Below are 17,882 nucleotides of genomic sequence, written 5' to 3' on the forward strand. Positions count from 1 at the left end.
GCATGTTGCACGCAGGTCGAGTGAACGAGGTATCGGAAGTGGTCAAGAGGAATGACACTGTCAAGGTCAAAGTCATGTCCGTGACATCTACTAGGGTGTCTCTTTCCATGAAGGATGTCGATCAGAAGACCGGCAAGGATCTCTCGCCTCATTTGCGCATCAGGACAAAAGAAGAGATGGCCCAAGATGCGGCACGTAACCCGGACCGACCTTCCTCAACCACAGTACCCATTATTGAGGACGCCGACTCTAAGTCATCGAGGTTAAAGCGCATGTCGTCGCCTGAGCGTTTCGAACTCAAGCAGTTGATTGCGTCCGGAGTTGTGGACGCCTCAGAATACCCAGAACTCAACGAGGACTTTGGGACTGGTAACATGGAGGCCGAGGAGGAGTTAGATATCGAGCTTTGCGAAGACGAGCCATTGTTTCTGAAAGGACAGGCACGCCATGCGCTGGATCTGAGTCCCATCAAGGTTGTCAAGGCTCCCGATGGTACTTTGAATCGTGCTGCCTTGTCGGGCGCAGCATTGGCCAAGGAACGTAAGGAAATGCGACAGTCGGAAGTGAATGCTGAGTACGATTCTGTTCCCAAGGACATCAACAAGCCATGGCTTGATCCTATGCCAGAGCCGGGAGAGCGGAACTTTGCACAGGATCTCCGAGGAAGCGCCGCCAGCAGCAAAGCGGGACAGGTCCCGGAGTGGAAGGCCAACACCTTTGGCAAGGCAACAACATATGGTCGAATCACGGACATGAGCATACAGCAACAGCGAGAGTCGCTGCCGATCTTTGCATTTCGTCAGGCCCTCGTGAACGCCGTCAAGCAAAACCAGATGTTGGTTGTGATTGGTGATACAGGATCAGGAAAAACGACGCAGATGGCACAATATCTTGCAGAGGAGGGCTTAATAGCAAATGGTCGCATTGGATGCACACAGCCACGTCGTGTTGCCGCCATGTCGGTCGCGAAGCGTGTTGCAGAAGAGGTGGGATGTCGATTGGGCCAAGAAGTTGGTTACACGATTCGCTTCGAGGACTGCACGAGTCCCGAGACGAAGATCAAGTTCATGACGGACGGAATGTTGATGCGAGAGTGCCTTGTGGACCCATACATGTCGCAATACTCTGTCATTATTCTGGACGAGGCTCACGAGCGTACGGTCAACACGGATGTTCTCTTTGGACTCTTGAAGCAGGCCACCAAGAAGAGGAAGGACCTGAAGATTATTGTTACTTCAGCAACTCTGGACGCCGAAAAGTTCTCGACGTACTTTTTTGCCTGTCCTATTTTTTCCATTCCCGGCCGCACCTACCCCGTCGAAGTCCTTTACACCAAGGAGCCAGAGTCCGATTATCTCGATGCCTCGTTGATCACAGTTATGCAAATCCACTTGTCCGAGCCTGCCGGAGACATCTTGCTGTTTTTGACCGGTCAGGAGGAGATCGACACCGCAGCCGAAATTTTGTACGAGCGCATGAAGGCTCTAGGACCGATGGTGCCCGAGTTAATTATTCTTCCAGTTTACAGTGCTCTTCCTTCTGAGATGCAATCCAAGATTTTCGATCCCACCCCAGCAGGTTCGCGTAAAGTCGTTATTGCCACCAACGTCGCCGAAACCAGTATTACAATTGACGGCATCTATTATGTGATCGATCCGGGATTTGTTAAACAGAACGCTTACGATGCCAAGCTGGGAATGGACTCTTTGATCGTAACACCCATCTCTCAAGCTCAGGCCAACCAACGCAAAGGACGCGCAGGACGTACAGGACCCGGAAAATGCTACCGACTCTATACAGAAGCCGCCTACCGAAACGAGATGCTGCCCAGTCCAGTTCCTGAAATCCAGCGCACCAATCTCGCCATGATTGTGTTGACACTGAAGGCCATGGGCATCAACGATTTGATCAACTTTGATTTTATGGACCCGCCGCCAGTACAGACGCTGTTGACTGCTTTGGAGCAGTTGTTTGCGCTCTCGGCATTGGACTCTGAGGGATTACTGACTCGTCTCGGCCGCAAAATGGCTGTCTTTCCAATGGAGCCACCACTTGCCAAGATGCTGATCCTGTCCACAGACCTGCACTGCTCAGAGGAAATTTTGACTATCGTATCGATGCTGAGCGTCCAGAATGTGTTTCATCGACCCAAGGATAAGCAGGCATTGGCCGACAGCAAAAAGGCCAAGTTCCATCAACCTGAAGGAGATCATCTTACGCTTTTGACGGTCTATAACGCATGGAAGGCTTCGAAATTCTCAAATCCCTGGTGCTTTGAGAATTTTATTCAAGCGAGGAGCATGAAGCGTGCATCGGATGTTAGGAAGCAATTGCTCGGTTACATGGATCGATATAATCAGGACGTTGTCTCGTGTGGCAAAAACTATACACAGGTCAGACGGGCTCTTTGCGGAGGATATTTCCGTCACGCTGCCAAAAAGGATCCACAGGAAGGTTACAAGACCTTAGTGGAGGGCACGCCTGTGTATATCCACCCAAGCAGTTCTCTATTCAACAAGAATCCAGAGTGGTAAGTCATCTCGTCGTATTCTCTGCGTACTTACTTTATTTGCATGAATGTTGTCGCCAGCATTTATCTTACCGTATATTCTATTACTGGTACGTAGGGTCATTTATCATGAGCTAGTTATGACGACCAAGGAGTACATGCGCGAGGTGACAGCAATTGAGCCAAAGTGGCTCACCGAGGCAGCACCAACCTTCTTCAAGGTCGCAGACGTCAATAAGATTTCCCGCCGCAAGCGTCAAGAGAGGATCGAGCCATTGTTCAACCGCTACGAGAAGCCGAACGAATGGCGTCTCAGTCGTCTCAAGACAGGAAGCCGCGTGTCGCAAACATTCTAGTGAACGACCAAAAGAGTCATGTTGCATACACACAATATACTTCTCTACTATCAGACATACACACGTGATTGGAACACCAACATATGTATAAAAAAAATGACTTTCAGGTACTTCATAAATTGTTCTCCGCACTCTTACTTTCTTCACCATTCATCATGTCGAGCGATCAAGCTGTCCAGGACATCGTAGCGTATGCGCATACGCTTCTCGGCTCGGATTCAACTGGAGTACATCTTACATTTTCCATAGAGAACTGAGATTCGCTGCTTCTTACTTTGTCCTCACTGCAAATAGGCCTTTGGAAAATACCAAAATTGCCTCCGAGCAAAAGGCTGAACAAATTGGTAAGGACAAAGGGAGCAGAAGCTATGGAGCATGAAACGGAAGGCTATATATCATACATATCCTTTCGAAATTGCTACACGTATGGTGCGAACGATCCGTTATTGCTGGAACTGCACAACGATGTCTGATGCTAGGCTTCATATTGAACTTTTGAAAAAAAAAAAAAAATAGTTGACCCTTGGAATGTTCAGGGAGCCGTTGTCGATGGCAAGCAACTGGGAATTGATTATGATCGCCTGATTGAGTCGTTCGGCACCCGAAAGATAGATGAAGCTCTCTTGCAGCGCATGGAGACCTTGACGGGCCATAAGCCCCATGTTCTTCTCAGACGTGGCGTGTTCTTCTCCCACAGGTATGGATATCCTTTTAATAAGGATGGCGCAACTTGATACCACGTCTTTTAAAGTGTTCCGATTGATTGATTGCTTGATTGCTTATTTTCCTCATGGATCACAAGTGCATCGTTGAAAGAAAAGCACAAGGTTACTAATGCTGCTTGTGTAATCTGTGATTTGTATTATCGTAGAGAGCTGAGCAGGATCTTGGATCGATATGAGCAAAAGAAGCCATTCTATCTCTATACTGGGCGTGGACCTTCTTCCGACAGCATGCATCTGGGACACATGATCCCCTTCTTGTTCTGTCAGTACCTGCAGGAAGTTTTTGACTGTCCATTGGTTATCCAGCTGACTGGTAAGCAAAGCCTTTCCGGACCTCAGGATCTGGAATGATTGTTAGCTTTGAAGACTCGTGATAGCAGGAGGAACTAACATATGTGCAATTTGACATGCAATAGATGACGAAAAGTTCCTATTCAAACCCAACCTCAAACTGGAAGAGTGCATCAAGTTCTCGAGACAGAACGCCAAGGATATCATTGCATGCGGTTTTAACCCCGAGAAGACGTTTATCTTTTCTAACCTCCTTCATGTCGGGTAAGGCTCGTTTTCAGGAAAACCATGGACTTCCGACAGATTGTTTATGCTTGCTGGGATAGTTGCTTGGATGAAAGTGATCAAATTCAGGGCAACTAATATCCTTTGAACCTCACCTGTCTAAAATCAACTAGTGGCCCATTCTATCACAATGTTGTGCGCATCTCCCGCTGCATCACCTACAGCCAGTCCAAGTCGACATTTGGCTTCAACGAAAGTGACAATGTAGGCAAATCACACTTTGTCTCCATTCAGGCGGCACCATCCTTCTCCAACTCGTTTCCTGCCATCTTTGGGGATCGCTCGGACATTCCTTGTTTGATCCCGTGCGCCATCGATCAAGACCCTTACTTCCGTTTGACGCGTGATGTCGCGCACAGGTTGAAGTATCCCAAGCCCGCATTGATCCATGCCAAGTTCTTCCCTGCGCTCCAGGGACCTGGCACCAAGATGAGTGCCTCGGTCGATAGCTCTGCTATCTTTATGACGGACACTGCAGTCCAGATCAAGAACAAGATTAACCGTCATGCATTCTCGGGCGGTGGAGCGACCATGGAGCTGCACAAGGAACATGGCGGCAAGCCTGAGGAAGACATCCCCTTCCAGTATCTTTCCTTCTTCCTGAACGACGATGCAGAAATTGAGGAGATCGAGAAGAACTACAGGGCAGGAACGCTCTCGACAGGTGATCTCAAGAAGCGTTGCATTGAGGTGCTCCAGAAGTTCGTTGGCGATTTCCAGACTGTAAGTTGACATGCTGTCTTTAGGGGGTTTTCTTGGAATGGCTTTCCTTCCGTTTCATATTCTAACGTTTGTGCTCTTTTCTATCATGAACAGCGCAAGGCGGCTGTCACGGATGAGGTCTTGGACTACTACATGACCCCCAGGTCCATGGACATCAATCTTTCGGCTAAGTAGGACGATGCGAAAGCAGGCAACACAGACATTTCAAACCACCTTTGTACAACGTCTATATTGTTTTTCAGACCTGTAGACCAGAAGGAAAATAAACATCATAGAGCAACATTCAGTACGATGCTGCTTATACATAGCGGTATTTATTTGGTTGTAAATGTCCGTCTAACGTTCCTTGCTTCATGGCCTCCTGCCACAGCGACTATCACAACATGAAGAACCCAACTTCCTACACTCCCTTGAAAACCAATGACCAACGACTGTGCTCTGTTTTTCATACACCTCTACTTTTGCAACTCGCCGACGGCAAACAGTTTTCCTAATGTTGGTCCAGCAAATTCGTTGATCTGTTTGCAATAGTTATCGATCTGTCCAGAAATCAAAAGGTGGTCCAAACGGCTGGGCTCGGCAGGCAGCTTGAACATGGCATCGACATCCTCGTTGGGCAGAGGAGCCTGACCAATCTGAGCACGACGAGCATTCTCGGTTTTCTAAAAAAAAAAAAAAGGCACAGCGCGATTAACATCCTGGCACAAAATCATCATCGTGATCCTGAGCAAATGCTTTTCATCCACGATGCGAGACGATGACGTGAGAACTGGGAAAGACATACTCTGTTCAAAAGATAGGCCGCCTTTTTCTTGTTCTCGCGATCCACGCTGCGCTGCCAGTAGGCATAGTTGCCCTGCTCCTGCTGGTGGTCGTCAATGGTGTCCATCAGATTCTCCAAGTTCTTGGCAACATAGGGATCCAAGCTCAACTCCAGCATATCGAAGCTGGGCGTGAGGACTGATTGCTTGTTCTGACTGCTGTTGACGGTGCTCTTATAGGTCGTCAAGTGTGATGTCGAAATCTCGACCGAATCATCCGAGGTCTCGAGCTCAAACAAAAGTGCGTTCAGCAAAGCGGTGTTACGGATCGTGATAGGGAGCTCCTCGAAAATGTTAGAGAACGTCAACTTGGCCTTGGCGAGGGCCTCGGTTGTGAACTTCTTTTCCTTATACAACTTCATGAACGTAGGGGTGAGGCGAAGAGCACGGAGGTTAAGGTTGCCCATGGAGGAGCGAGCGATATCTATATATGAAGAAAAAGAAGGACGCAAGTCTGAGATGGCGGCGGATATCCATTGAAGTTTGTCCTGAGTAAGGGCGTATTGCAGCTTTCCTGGCTTCCAATCTCATTGATGTCCCATACCGTGGATGATAAGAACAGACTTGCTCAAGGCCTGCTGGAACTCGAACTGATGCTCAATCAGGGACTGATTCATAAAGTTGCCCATGTTGGCCGACTGGTACCAACCAACTGAGTTGTCGTCAACATTGACCTCGCGCAAGCAGCGCATCATCTGCAGCTGGTATTGGGATCCTAAAAAAAAAAATGCCGTAAGAATTGTTAGCAATGTCTTCCATTAGCCTTACTCTTTCATATATCGCCATTCCTAATGCTCAATTACGTCCTGTCCTTCTTGTTTGCTTACCCTCAAAGTCCTCAGAATCTTGGTTCTTGGGCATAGGGAACGAGTGGGTGACCTCAAGAACGCCGTTGACGTCCAAACCCATCAGCTGGCCGGTGACCGTGGTGGGAGTTGACTCGCGGCAGTGCTTGACAATCTTGAGAACGACCTGGAGTATATTGGATGCATAGCAGAGAGATGGCGGTATTGATTAGATTGAGAATGGCGCCTTAATAATTTGCCATCAAGTGGTCCTGAGAAGTGTGGCTGCAACACGACGTGTTCTTAAGTTCAGATCGCTGCTCCTGATGTCTTTCGAGCCCACTGAGTCGAATTTAGGCGAGCAGCTCCATTCGTTTCGTTTTGTTGTTGCCTGACTCCAGCTACGGCTAGCGTATCATGCACTTTAGCGTTCTGCGGTAGCGTCGAGATTGAAAGAGTGATGAGCTGTGCTGAAGAGATTCGAGTGGACACGGGGAGGTTACCATGGCATCAAGTTGGACGCTGTGGATGGGGACGGTGCCCTCGATATCCAGGGCAGCAGACAACTCCTTATTGGCGGGCATGATGGACGTTGATGAGGAGTGAGTGATGGAAGGAGGAGGTGGATCACAAATATATTCTTTCCTTTTGAGTTATGCGCTCGCTGTCAGCCTGCTTGCTGTCACTCCTTTTTTTTTTTTGCACGGCCCTACTGCTAAAAAAAATAACACACGCCACGCCGCAGATGACAGCGGATCGCATGTGCATCGTATAGCAGTCACTAAATGTTTATTTTGTGCTGTCTTGTGTTGCTTAAAAAAAAAAAAGGCAGGCACTCAAAGTGTTAGAGCACACACATTGTCTTTTCCATCTCCATCTCCCTCCCCACCTTCCATCTCACCAAATATACTTGTACAATGGATGTCTCAGGAGTTCTCGAAGCCCACAAGCAAAAGTTTAAGTCGGTGTCGGTAGAGGGAAAGGTCATTCCTGTTGAGTATGATCTCGGTCTCCTTGCTGCATACGACCAGAACCCCATAGACGAGGCCGAACTCAAGTATGATGCCGTTTTACAACCGTCCTTCTATCTTATTGTTACCAAGCAGCATATCCCTGCATCGACTTGACACTGACAAATAGTATTTATCATCCTTTGGACCCTCAGGAAAAACAAGGACGAATACCTGCAGGCGCTTTCAAGAGACAATGCCCAGCTTCTTTTCAACGAGATCTTCCAGCTGCAGACGATATCCGACGACAATGGTGTGATGGCTATGCTCCCTACCCCTACAACGCTGCTTCCTCGTGAGAAGCCATTGCCCAAGCCCAAGCCCGAGACCCGCTGGGAGAAGTTTGCCAAGGCCAAGGGCATTGTCAACCGCAAGAAGGAGAGAATGGTCTATGACGACGCTTCAGGAGAATATAAGCCCCGTTGGGGTTACAAGGGCGCCAACGACGATGGAACAAAGGACTGGATTATTGAGGTCCCTACAAGCGCCAATCCCATGGAGGATCAGTACGAGGCCAGGCGAGAGGCAAAGAAGGATCGTATCGAGAGAAACGAGAAGCGTCGTCAGCGCAATACGGAGGAGGCTGCAGTGGCGACCAAGATGGATCAGAAGGCTGTCAACAAGGGCGATCGGCCCAATATGGACAATGCTCGTACTTTGAAGAGGAAGGAGATCGAGAACCAGATCTTGATCAGCAAAAACTCGACCGCCAGTGCTGGAAAGTTCGACGAGGCCATCAAGGGGGATCTGAAGCCCAGAGGTATCAAGCGTCAGTTCGCGCCTACAGTCACCGATCTGTCAAAAGAAAAGGCCGGCAACATGAACATTCTGGACAGGGTTGTTGGAAAGAACGGAGAGGACCTTGTGAACGTTCGCAAAGTAAGTGGAGATACCCTTGCCTCATTTGGATATTTTTACAGTGAACCAATGTCGCTCTACCGATGGAATATCGTTATTAATACCTATTCATCTATTTCGCACTTTGAACAGGCTATCAAGGCGTCGAAACGCCAATAGATGCTGGAAGACAACATTATTTGCACGTTCATCATATAATAAAATATATCATTTTTGCATTGACACAACAAATGGTTTAGGGCATCTTTAATCGACGAGGTCAATAACCGGTCATTTAAGCCATGGTTCTAGATCATTGAAGAGCCAGCTACGAGTGCACCGCCCAAGATCAACGAGAGCATAACAAATGCAATATAACGGAAAGTCTGCGACTGATTTGAATCACCAATCTCGAATGAATGGTCCTGCTCCTGCCGACGAAACTCCTGCACTGGTCGAGAAACATTGTCCACTGTCGGCTCCAGTATTGTTGCCTCGCTCTCCTCCAGGACACCGTCGCTTTCTGCCACAAATGAACTTTTTTCCTTTGATTCTGTCAACTCAACATTCTGGACATTGCCAAAGAAGTCTGTGAGAAGCACCTATATTATGGAAGAAAACACCGAGAAGACGTTATTACGAGGCCAGAGACGTGCATTTCAATCCGTATCATTCGCACTCAAACAGCCATACCTGATCTAGAGGCCGGTTGAAAAGATCGTCGCGCACTCCAGGTGTTGAATGCAGCAAATCGAAATTGTATGTATCGAACTATTGATGTACAGAGAAACAGTAGGTTTGATAAATGCTTTGCTGTCATTGTGTGCAGCATGTGTTAGCCAGTATCATGATCAATTGCTTACGAGATCTTTGAGTGTCGCCTTGGATTGCATGTCAACTTTTTCGAGTACTTCCAGAACATAGTAGGTGAATCTGTCGATGACAGCGACGCCAATGTCGGGATCATCGTGGTGCTAGATATTCAGTCCGTCGTGATTAATAATAAGAATGCATCAGCTCAAATCTACAAGAATGCATCAGCTCAAATCTACAAGAATGCATAGTCTTGCAGGAAAGCAGTATCGTAGGCATACCGAATAAGAACTCTCCTTGAGCTTGCTGCTTCCTGTGGCGAGGATGTTGGGCGAATGGATTTTGGTATACATGGTGTTGGCTTGGCAGGTGTCAATCATAAAAAGGATCTCGTTGTAACGCTTCTTTTCGTACATTTGTTGGAAAGCGTCACCGAGATCGTATGCGCTGATTTCCTCCGCATCCTGGAACTTTAGAAATTCCTCGCCACCGTGGCCTGTCATATAGACTAGAATGTTAGACTGGTCATCTGTCAAGAGACGCTTAGATCGAGGCGTCTCCTTGGCCACACGCCCTATTACACAATGGAAACACATTGTCTGGTCAGTCCAAAGTGTCAATGAGATCCTAGTAGGCCATAGAGCCATTAAGCGTCGCTGTTGGCAGCTCATAGATGTCAACCTTACCGGTCAATAGGCGGATAAAATTCTCTACGGTGACTTCGTATCCTCTGTAATCGACCTCAACGTTCTCGCCATAAAGATCCAAGTATCTGCCACGGTTATTGTAGACCGTGGCGGGGAAAATATTTCTAGAGTTGCAAGCGACATCATCTGCGAGCATCATAATGATATTGGAGTCTGGAATACCAAGTCTTTTGACGGTCCTGTACATCGATAGTGTATTGGCAATGTGGCGATAGTTGAACCAGAATCGAGATGTGCAGACCTAAGTGCGGCAGAAGGCATTAACCCATTCGGATATTCCCAGCATCAGTATCCACATACGCGTCTCCTTGGCGATAGTCTATATGTCTAGCTGGTAAGGCCCTGTTATCAACATTGTATGGTAATCATACCAGAACTGCCCAGTTATTGGTATGCCCACTTTTGCTCTTGTTCTTGTTGAAGAAGCCCTCGACATCATTCTGGTTGTTTGTGACCGATATTGCGAGCGTCGATGCGATGCAGAGGCCCACCAGGAGGGACCTGAGTATTGTGGTGATTTTCATTGGCTGATGATGACAATGACAAGTTGTGAAAGGAAGATGTAAAGGACAGTCGTGAGATGCATGCTCACTTGCACCGCGGTGTGCCCAATCAGCTGCGCTGTACAGCAACCCCATAGTCAGTGGCTTTCATTTTCAGGTCCCAAAAGGCATCCTCTGCGACCAAGCAAAAATCACACACACCCGTTTCGCGCCAACCCTGGACACGCATAACACAGAACATCAGCATGAACAGAGGCATTGGACTAGTCGCCTATGGGGATTCGGATTCAGATAGTTCGGATGAGGACACGATCATGAGTACAGCACCAAAGCAGTCAGGCAAGGCATCGAGTCGGCTTCGTTGGGATGAACACAATCGACTTATAGAGGAGCCAGTACAAGTGTCGATGGCTAACCGCGATGTATCTGTGTCAAATGTGCATGCTTTAGGATCCAGCGATGATTACCAAAAAACGCAAGGGACAGAAACGAATATAGACAAGGTACAACCATTGCGCATTGCATGGATGCATGGATAATCCTGTTGAAAGAAGCGTTTGTGCTAACTGTGATCAACTGCTTCTGTCTTATCAGGATCAGGAACCCGGTATGGATTAGCTGAATCGTGCAGAGTCGTATTCTACTTTCTAAGAAAAGTAAATCAAGGAGATATCATTGTAGCGGATCACTCATTCCTGTTCTACTCTAATAGTGGACAGGCCTGCACCTCAGGATACGATATCAGTCCGACCAACTATAAACGCGCGGCTTTCTGGAGCCGATTCACTCAACAAGATTGCATTTACGAACTTGATGAAGCAAGGATTGGTAGCGTCTTCATCCTCATCCATTGAAGCCTCGCATGTACAACAATCACCTGCAGCGGAGGGATCAGTACCGTTCAACTCTCAATCATTCACACGATCTCTATCAGGGACGCCATTGCCTGCTGACCACAGTGCTGCCGCAGAGGTGCTGAACACACCCACTGGTGGCAGGAGTCCGCAGGTCGCTCAAACAGAGAGGGTACCCATTGCAGAAGAGGTACAAGTTGATATGAAGGACGCCGATGGCACTCAAAATCAACAAGGTCGGGCCGTACTGATGAGGGCGCTTCTTAGACCCAAGCCTATTCCGGGAGTTGAGAACTTTGGAATTCCGCCTAATCCTGAAGGCGAGGTCAATCCAGATGTGCAAGTATGTTAATAATTAATCAGTTACGGTGTAATGACATGGAGAACTTTCTTTATCTTTACTCTGCAATGAAGAAAAACGCAGGAGGATGGGAATGGCACTAGCTGCAGAACTACTTATGCACCACTGTCCGTGCTTGATTCTATGCCGATCTTTAGGCAAAGATGGAGCAATTCCAGCATGTCAAGATGACGCGCGGGATCCACTTCAATCAATCCTTAATGAAGAACAAGAACTTCCGCAATCCCCATATCTATGCTTCTTTGGTCGAATTTGTGGCTCTGAATGAGATTGGGTCCAACTTTGAAAGAATCGAATTCTTTGACTTTGAGGGCTATGGGCCAGAGTCATATGCCGTAGGGATCGGTAAGTATTTTCCTTTGTTGTGTTTGTTGTTCTTGTCATTTTGACGTACCTGGGAGCGGAATACGAGAGTACCGGCCCATGCGAAGAGGAGGAGGGTTCCGTGAACTCTAATTTTCTCTGGATGACAAGATGAAGAATTTTAGCGCGTTTGTGTTCCGGCTTGTATCGCATGCCAGGGCTGTGTGAAAATGTTGACCCTTTCCCTGTGCAGCGGGAAATAAACAATCGACATGCATATGCAAGGGTGCGTCATGGCTCTCAAAATGAAAAATGTGTTCTCGAGCAGAGGAATGCATTAAAGGCGAACCGGCCAGTGGGCTCGGGAGGCAGTGTGTGGTATCATAGAGAGTGCACACGGAAGAGTCAACAGTTCTTGTCCTGAATAACAAAAGAATTCTCAGGAACAAGCATGAGAGGCGAAGCAGACACAGCGTTGTTCCTCCTGGTCCAGCTACGCCGTTTTCATTACCACTAACATTCATATCGATTTTATAGCCGAAACACAGAAGCAGACCACGGAAAAACTTGCTCAGCAACAGACGTTGCCTAGATCCCAGCTCCAGTTCGTGTCAGGATCGGGTACCCAGGGAGGCGGACCAAATATAGGGGGTGGAATTGGATTTGGATCAGCAGTTGTTGCGACGAGACTGCAGACCTCGGCATCAGCGACTGGGGTGACAACTGCCTCTGTGACTGCAGCCTCCTCAACAGGGGTCTCGTCTGGACTGCAGCGGGCAAGGAAGAGTAAATGGGACATCTCGCAGGCGACAGACGACTCAGCTAACAAACGAAATCGTCATTGACACCACCAACGACAACAGCAGCAGCACCAACAAGTGCTAATAAAGATGCCAGTAGAGACACATGCAAAAGTGCAGGTTACCATCCATATTTGTCATGAATGTAGACCTGGGCCTTTATAGACCACCGGTCTTATCTGCGGCAGTGTGGAGATGGTGTTCTGGTTTATCCACTACTCTATTCTATCTGGGGGCTCCCCATACCCGCTCTACCTTTGCTCTTTCCTCTCAATCTCTAGCTTTCCATCTCGCGTATTTTCCTGGAAGACTCAGCATTACAACGCATAGCGCAAACTGCTCTTCTCTGCTTTGGCATTACAGCATCTTGCATGGATAACTTATAGGGTGGCTCCAACCGTTGCTCCTCTCGTTTTTCCGACCGTTCTCTGACATGGTTCCAGGCATTCTTGTGCTCCTTCCTTCCCCTGTCTTGCTTTACTCATTGGTGGTGACAAGCATAAAGGAACCCATTGTCTTCAAAAAGACCAAAGGATCGGATAAACAGTGGTGGTGGGAGAGTCGGTTCGCATTGCGACACCGATTAGTGTGGCATCACTCGGACAAACGAATGAATTTATTGGAGTTCACAGGAGCGGCATGGTCGTGCCTGAATCAGAGATGTGTCTCGTTCGGTACTTTCGCAGTCAAGGTCAGGGTCAGGATCAACTATCCATGATCCTTCGTAAACTATCTATTGTCCGATATCATATCATCACATCATGAGCCCCGAGTACACTAAATCGTAGTGCATGGCCATCTCACTCAGTTGAACCACAATAGGGGCACGTAAAGTATATTAGATTACAGTAAAATCTATTTTTGAGGTGGTAAAAACAAGGACATGTAAAGCCAGCGAGGTAAATATAGTGCAGCCAGGTACGACAACAAAGGTTGCAGCCTCGATCCAACTCAATTGAGCAGCAATCTGGTGGCGGAGGAAGGAAGGGAGATAATGTAATGCTTACTGGGAGTGTGCCTGTACACGCGGCAGGAGAAAGGGATACGCTCATTTGAGAGCACTATACTGACCAAGGGAGCACCGCTCTGAAAAGACCGAAATGCAATAACAACAACAAACAAGACTTTTCAGGCACTCGATGACAGCGCTATATATCCAAGGGAGCTTTTAAAAAGCAGCTGGACAAATATATAAAGAAGCCGAGGTGCCTCGAGGGCCGGTGCCCTCTTTTTCTTGTTTTCATTTTCTTTTCACATTCTGCATTGGCATTCAAACCCTCCCTCCATTGTTCATTGTTTGCTGCAGTGCTTTGTATATATTTTATTTTGTCTATATTTTTACGCGTCTCCTCGTGTGAAAATAACGCCCTCAATTGCACGCATAGTCTATTTAATACAATCACTATTATACTCCATCTCATTTCACACGCACCTTTCATCGTCGTCCTTTCTCCTTGAACCCTTTTTGCCGTCCTATCAGATCGCGTTCTTCGCGCCATGACTTCCACCGCTGCAACGACAATGGCCCGCTCTCAACCCGAGCGCAGGTTCACTCCTGCTTCTCATGCTTCCACTTGCGCGACAGCTGTCCGCAATAGCCAGAGCCAAGGTAAACTACTCGCTTCAATACATATTCGATGCTGGTGCTGCCTTCTGCATGTACCGTAGTCTCCGCAGTGCCTCTTCGTCCTCGTCATTTCTACCGATCACCAGCAGAACCCAAACTAATCCATGCGATGTCGATAACAAACATGACCGTGTCAACACTAGAACTTATCAAGCCTCCTTCCCTAAAGGCGCTGCCATTGCTGCCTGAACGGCCCGCCTATCGTGCCCTCAATGACATACAAATCTCCTCCGCGCTGTCTTCGTCGCGGCAAGGCCGCCGTTCCAGCGCCGAAGCATCACCGAAGACGTACGCCAGTCTCAGGGGTAATCAAGCAAAAAGCCGTCGACCACAGCCCGCGATCTCCGCCTCTTCTTCGCTCCCTACGCCCGCTCATAAGCTTCACCTCTATATTGATAAGTGTGGGTCATTCTCCGCTGAGCTGGGACTGCTCCTTTCGGATCCAGACACCGTCTCCGACCCTTCCAGCACGCTATTGAAGCTCAAGAATGAGCCTGAAAATAACACAAATATCAGTTCCACGTTGACCGATTTGTCGACTGTCTGTACCACCTCAGCCTTCAGCCGAGATAAACAATCGACCCATGCTGCGGTGAAAACATCGATGTTGTCAGCAGCGCCCTCGCCCTCGAACACAGCCTTGGCAGCGCGACCAACGACTTCAAAAGGCCTGCCTCTTTCTCTCATACCCTCCCAGCAAAAGACCTTCCTTCATTCTCAGCATAATATCCATATCCCACAAACTATGGTCTACCCTTCTCCCCCTCTTCAGCCAACATTGGACGACAGCACAAGCCTTGATCCAAGTGCTGTGCCATCTCTAGAACTTAAATCTTCAACACTCGAAACAAAGAATACCACTTCCGAAGTAGATCGCACCCACCCATCTCCTTTAGTCTCATGCACATACACATACACATATACAGCGAGTATAGAAAATGATGAGGGAGATTGCTCGCCATCGAGAGCCTCGCTTAGCGACTGTGTTTCTACCCCATCTCGCGGATCCTCTTCTGTATCTTCGGTATCTTCAGTATCTTCGCGCTCCCACAAGAGCTACCAGCTACAAGACAACCCAGATTCCGGTTCAAGGATGACAGTGACGCCTCTTCAGATCTTTGCCAACGGAGACTTTACGAGTCCCGTACCTCAAAAGTCTGAGGACTGGGCCGTGCTCGTTGACACACCCGCATCTCCTGTAGAAGCGTATCACCACGGCATGGTACCACGTCCATGGTCAATGGCACCACACCAGCTCCAAAGCACATCTTCGTTCGATGTTGCTGCATTGACGGATTCGCCAGCTCCGGAAGAGGGTGCTGATCTGTCGGGCTCCTCGACTGATTATATGCAGCACATCTCTCAAGAACAACAACACTTGTATCAGCAGCAGTATCAACAATACTATAATCATACTAGTCAGCGGCTGCCACTTATACATGCCCAGACTGATCCTACAGGGATGCATGGCAGTTATCCTTATCAATATCACCAACAGCAACATAGCTCCACTCCATCAGCTCCCTTAGCTCTCGCAGGTAAGGATGTGCCTCACTTCTTTGCCCTTAATATTTTTCCCCTCATTTGGCCCTGATCCGCAATCTTTCCCTCTTAACACCTTACCTTTGTATTCATTTTTCTGCTGCAGGTGGTGCCACTAGTACAAGCATGCCGTATCGCAGATCCTGGTCTGCGAGCGAAACATTTAGCGGTGCAGGTGCTGGCATGGGTCGAGGAGTCGTCAGTGTGTACGGGTACCTCACTCCTCCTCGGTTCGCCGAAGATCCTTTGGGTCGATCCCGTCCACCTTCACGCACAAAATCGTCGGTTGCAACCTCGGTCTCACTGCTGACAGATGCTGCAATCTTGGCAAAGTACCGCGACACGGCCATCAAGACCAACGATGCCTCGATCCAGCTTTCGTACGCAAAGTACCTATTGGAGATTGGCGAACCTTCATTCACCTACACGCCAGTCTCAATGACGGCCGAGGCCAGCAACCCGCCATCTCCTCGTCATGATTCGTTTCCTGCAGAGTCAGGTCATTCGACTCCATCCTCCTCTTCCTCCTCTCTTGAGCCCTCTTCCCCTACGACACCACAGCAAGACACACAACTAGGCAAGAAGCAATTGACCCAAGAAGCGATCTACTGGATCGATCGCTTAGCTAAGGAGGGACAGCCCGAGGCCCAGTTCATTCGTGGCACTTGGTATGAAAGTGGTCTGTATGGTTTTAAAAGGAACCCTGACAAGGCTATAAGGTGGTACCAGTCAGCGTCCAAGGGCGATTGGGGTCCGGCGCAATATAAATTCGCATGCTACTGCGAGGGGAAGAAGGACAACAACAAGGCTGTTATGCACTACAAAAAGGCGGCCATCCATAACGACGCTAATGCAAACCAAGTAAGTGAAAACTTTGGACATTACTGATGGCGATAACTAACCTTTCGTGGAGACAAATCACATACTGACAATGTCTCTTTATTTGAATCATTTAGCGTCTAGCGATGGTATATCTACACGGAGATCTGGGTCAGAGTAAGAACATGAAGGCTGGACTGCAGTATCTCAAGCGCGCTGCATCGTTGGCTACCGAGTCTGCGCCCAAGGCACCCTATATCCTCGGCTTGATCCTCTGCCGCGAATACCAGCTCGCAATTCCTGATGATATTGCGTTCCCAGACGATAGCGAGTCTCTAGAATGGATCCGCAAATCGGCCCAATTGGGATACAGCGCTGCAAATTACAAGCTGGGCTACTGTTACGAGTACGGCTGTCTAGGTTGCCCCGTGGACCCATTCCTATCGATCCAGCATTACGAACGCGCAGTACTCGCTGCTGATGAGAGCAATGGCGAGGCCGAGATGGCCCTCAGTGGATGGTATCTCTCTGGCGCAGAGAACTACTTCCTGGCGGACGACCAATTGGCGTTTCAGTACGCGTCCCTTGCGGCGGAGAAGAAGTTGCCGAAGGCACAATACGCGATGGGATATTACCATGAGGTCGGAATCTCGGTCCCCGTGGATATGGACAAAGCGATGGAGTTTTATCGCTTGGCGGCCGCGGATGGCAACAAGGACGCGATCACGCGATTGGAGAAGCACGAGGAGCAGAAGGCGGCCGATGACATGAGCCATAGAAGTAATGTTCAAAGGATGAAACAGGATCGTAGGGCGAAGAACCAGAGCTGCAATATCATGTAAATTCCAACCAACGATAATTAGATTGTACGCGATAAAAAAAACGTTCCCTCAATATGAATCCTATCCCCCCAGCTTTACAACGTTACTGAGGACTCCATTAAGTTCAGATGGCGGGGCTTTACAGCGCGTTTCCATCGTTTGTTTTGAAGGATCTACATCGCTAAAATGTTTTGTTATTCTTTCATTACCCCAGGGTCTCGCTGCTGAATCAACTTTTTGTATATTGGAGCATATCGTTGTCTTCTCAAGTACCAGTTTGCTTACACTAGCCGCGGGCGTTTTTCTCAAAAACCATTTCCTCATCTTCATCTTCATCCTTATCCAAAATTTCATCATCCCAAGATCTCAGCCCAGACACAACTTTCTACA

The 17,882-nt window shown here is 48.3% G+C and overlaps 6 protein-coding genes across 6 annotated transcripts; 4 read left to right on the forward strand and 2 right to left on the reverse strand.

Annotated features, from left to right (window-relative positions):
• The first annotated feature begins 2,986 nt into the window (after positions 1-2,986).
• On the forward strand, positions 2,987-5,180 carry BC939DRAFT_455696 (uncharacterized protein). The gene is made up of 7 exons (XM_051556221.1): positions 2,987-3,055; positions 3,160-3,209; positions 3,382-3,562; positions 3,737-3,903; positions 4,007-4,145; positions 4,280-4,889; positions 4,983-5,180. The coding sequence occupies exons 1-7, from the start codon at positions 3,021-3,023 to the stop codon at positions 5,061-5,063; spliced, it is 1,263 nt and encodes a 420-aa protein (XP_051410748.1). The 5' UTR covers positions 2,987-3,020; the 3' UTR covers positions 5,064-5,180.
• BC939DRAFT_455698 (uncharacterized protein) lies at positions 5,181-7,161 on the reverse strand. The gene is made up of 5 exons (XM_051556222.1): positions 6,999-7,161; positions 6,538-6,682; positions 6,255-6,425; positions 5,674-6,134; positions 5,181-5,551 (listed from the first exon to the last, which is right to left on the reverse strand). The coding sequence occupies exons 1-5, from the start codon at positions 7,077-7,079 to the stop codon at positions 5,345-5,347; spliced, it is 1,065 nt and encodes a 354-aa protein (XP_051410749.1). The 5' UTR covers positions 7,080-7,161; the 3' UTR covers positions 5,181-5,344.
• Positions 7,162-7,330: 169 nt separating this feature from the next.
• BC939DRAFT_494063 (ribosome biogenesis regulatory protein-domain-containing protein) lies at positions 7,331-8,595 on the forward strand. Its single transcript, XM_051559589.1, has 3 exons — positions 7,331-7,552; positions 7,661-8,384; positions 8,496-8,595. The coding sequence occupies exons 1-3, from the start codon at positions 7,413-7,415 to the stop codon at positions 8,520-8,522; spliced, it is 891 nt and encodes a 296-aa protein (XP_051410750.1). The 5' UTR covers positions 7,331-7,412; the 3' UTR covers positions 8,523-8,595.
• A 55-nt stretch (positions 8,596-8,650) lies between these two features.
• Positions 8,651-10,386, reverse strand: BC939DRAFT_398682 (peptidase C13 family-domain-containing protein; the record flags this gene model as incomplete). The annotated part of the gene is made up of 6 exons (XM_051552437.1): positions 8,651-8,944; positions 9,036-9,113; positions 9,206-9,316; positions 9,437-9,729; positions 9,842-10,103; positions 10,234-10,386. The coding sequence occupies 6 exons, from the start codon at positions 10,384-10,386 to the stop codon at positions 8,651-8,653; spliced, it is 1,191 nt and encodes a 396-aa protein (XP_051410751.1).
• A 162-nt stretch (positions 10,387-10,548) lies between these two features.
• BC939DRAFT_455705 (HCNGP-like protein-domain-containing protein) lies at positions 10,549-12,076 on the forward strand. Its single transcript, XM_051556223.1, has 6 exons — positions 10,549-10,704; positions 10,816-10,868; positions 10,960-10,972; positions 11,078-11,562; positions 11,718-11,893; positions 11,975-12,076. Exons 1-6 carry the CDS (start codon positions 10,611-10,613, stop codon positions 12,027-12,029), a joined length of 876 nt encoding a protein of 291 aa, XP_051410752.1. The 5' UTR covers positions 10,549-10,610; the 3' UTR covers positions 12,030-12,076.
• A 4,214-nt stretch (positions 12,077-16,290) lies between these two features.
• On the forward strand, positions 16,291-17,513 carry BC939DRAFT_398653 (uncharacterized protein; the record flags this gene model as incomplete). The annotated part of the gene is made up of 2 exons (XM_051552433.1): positions 16,291-16,713; positions 16,809-17,513. The coding sequence occupies 2 exons, from the start codon at positions 16,291-16,293 to the stop codon at positions 17,511-17,513; spliced, it is 1,128 nt and encodes a 375-aa protein (XP_051410753.1).
• Positions 17,514-17,882: the final 369 nt, after the last annotated feature.

This window comes from Gamsiella multidivaricata (assembly GCF_025024155.1).
Source record: "Gamsiella multidivaricata strain RSA 2152 chromosome Unknown BC939scaffold_45, whole genome shotgun sequence".
Classification (NCBI taxonomy): Eukaryota; Fungi; Mortierellomycota; class Mortierellomycetes; order Mortierellales; family Mortierellaceae; genus Gamsiella; species Gamsiella multidivaricata.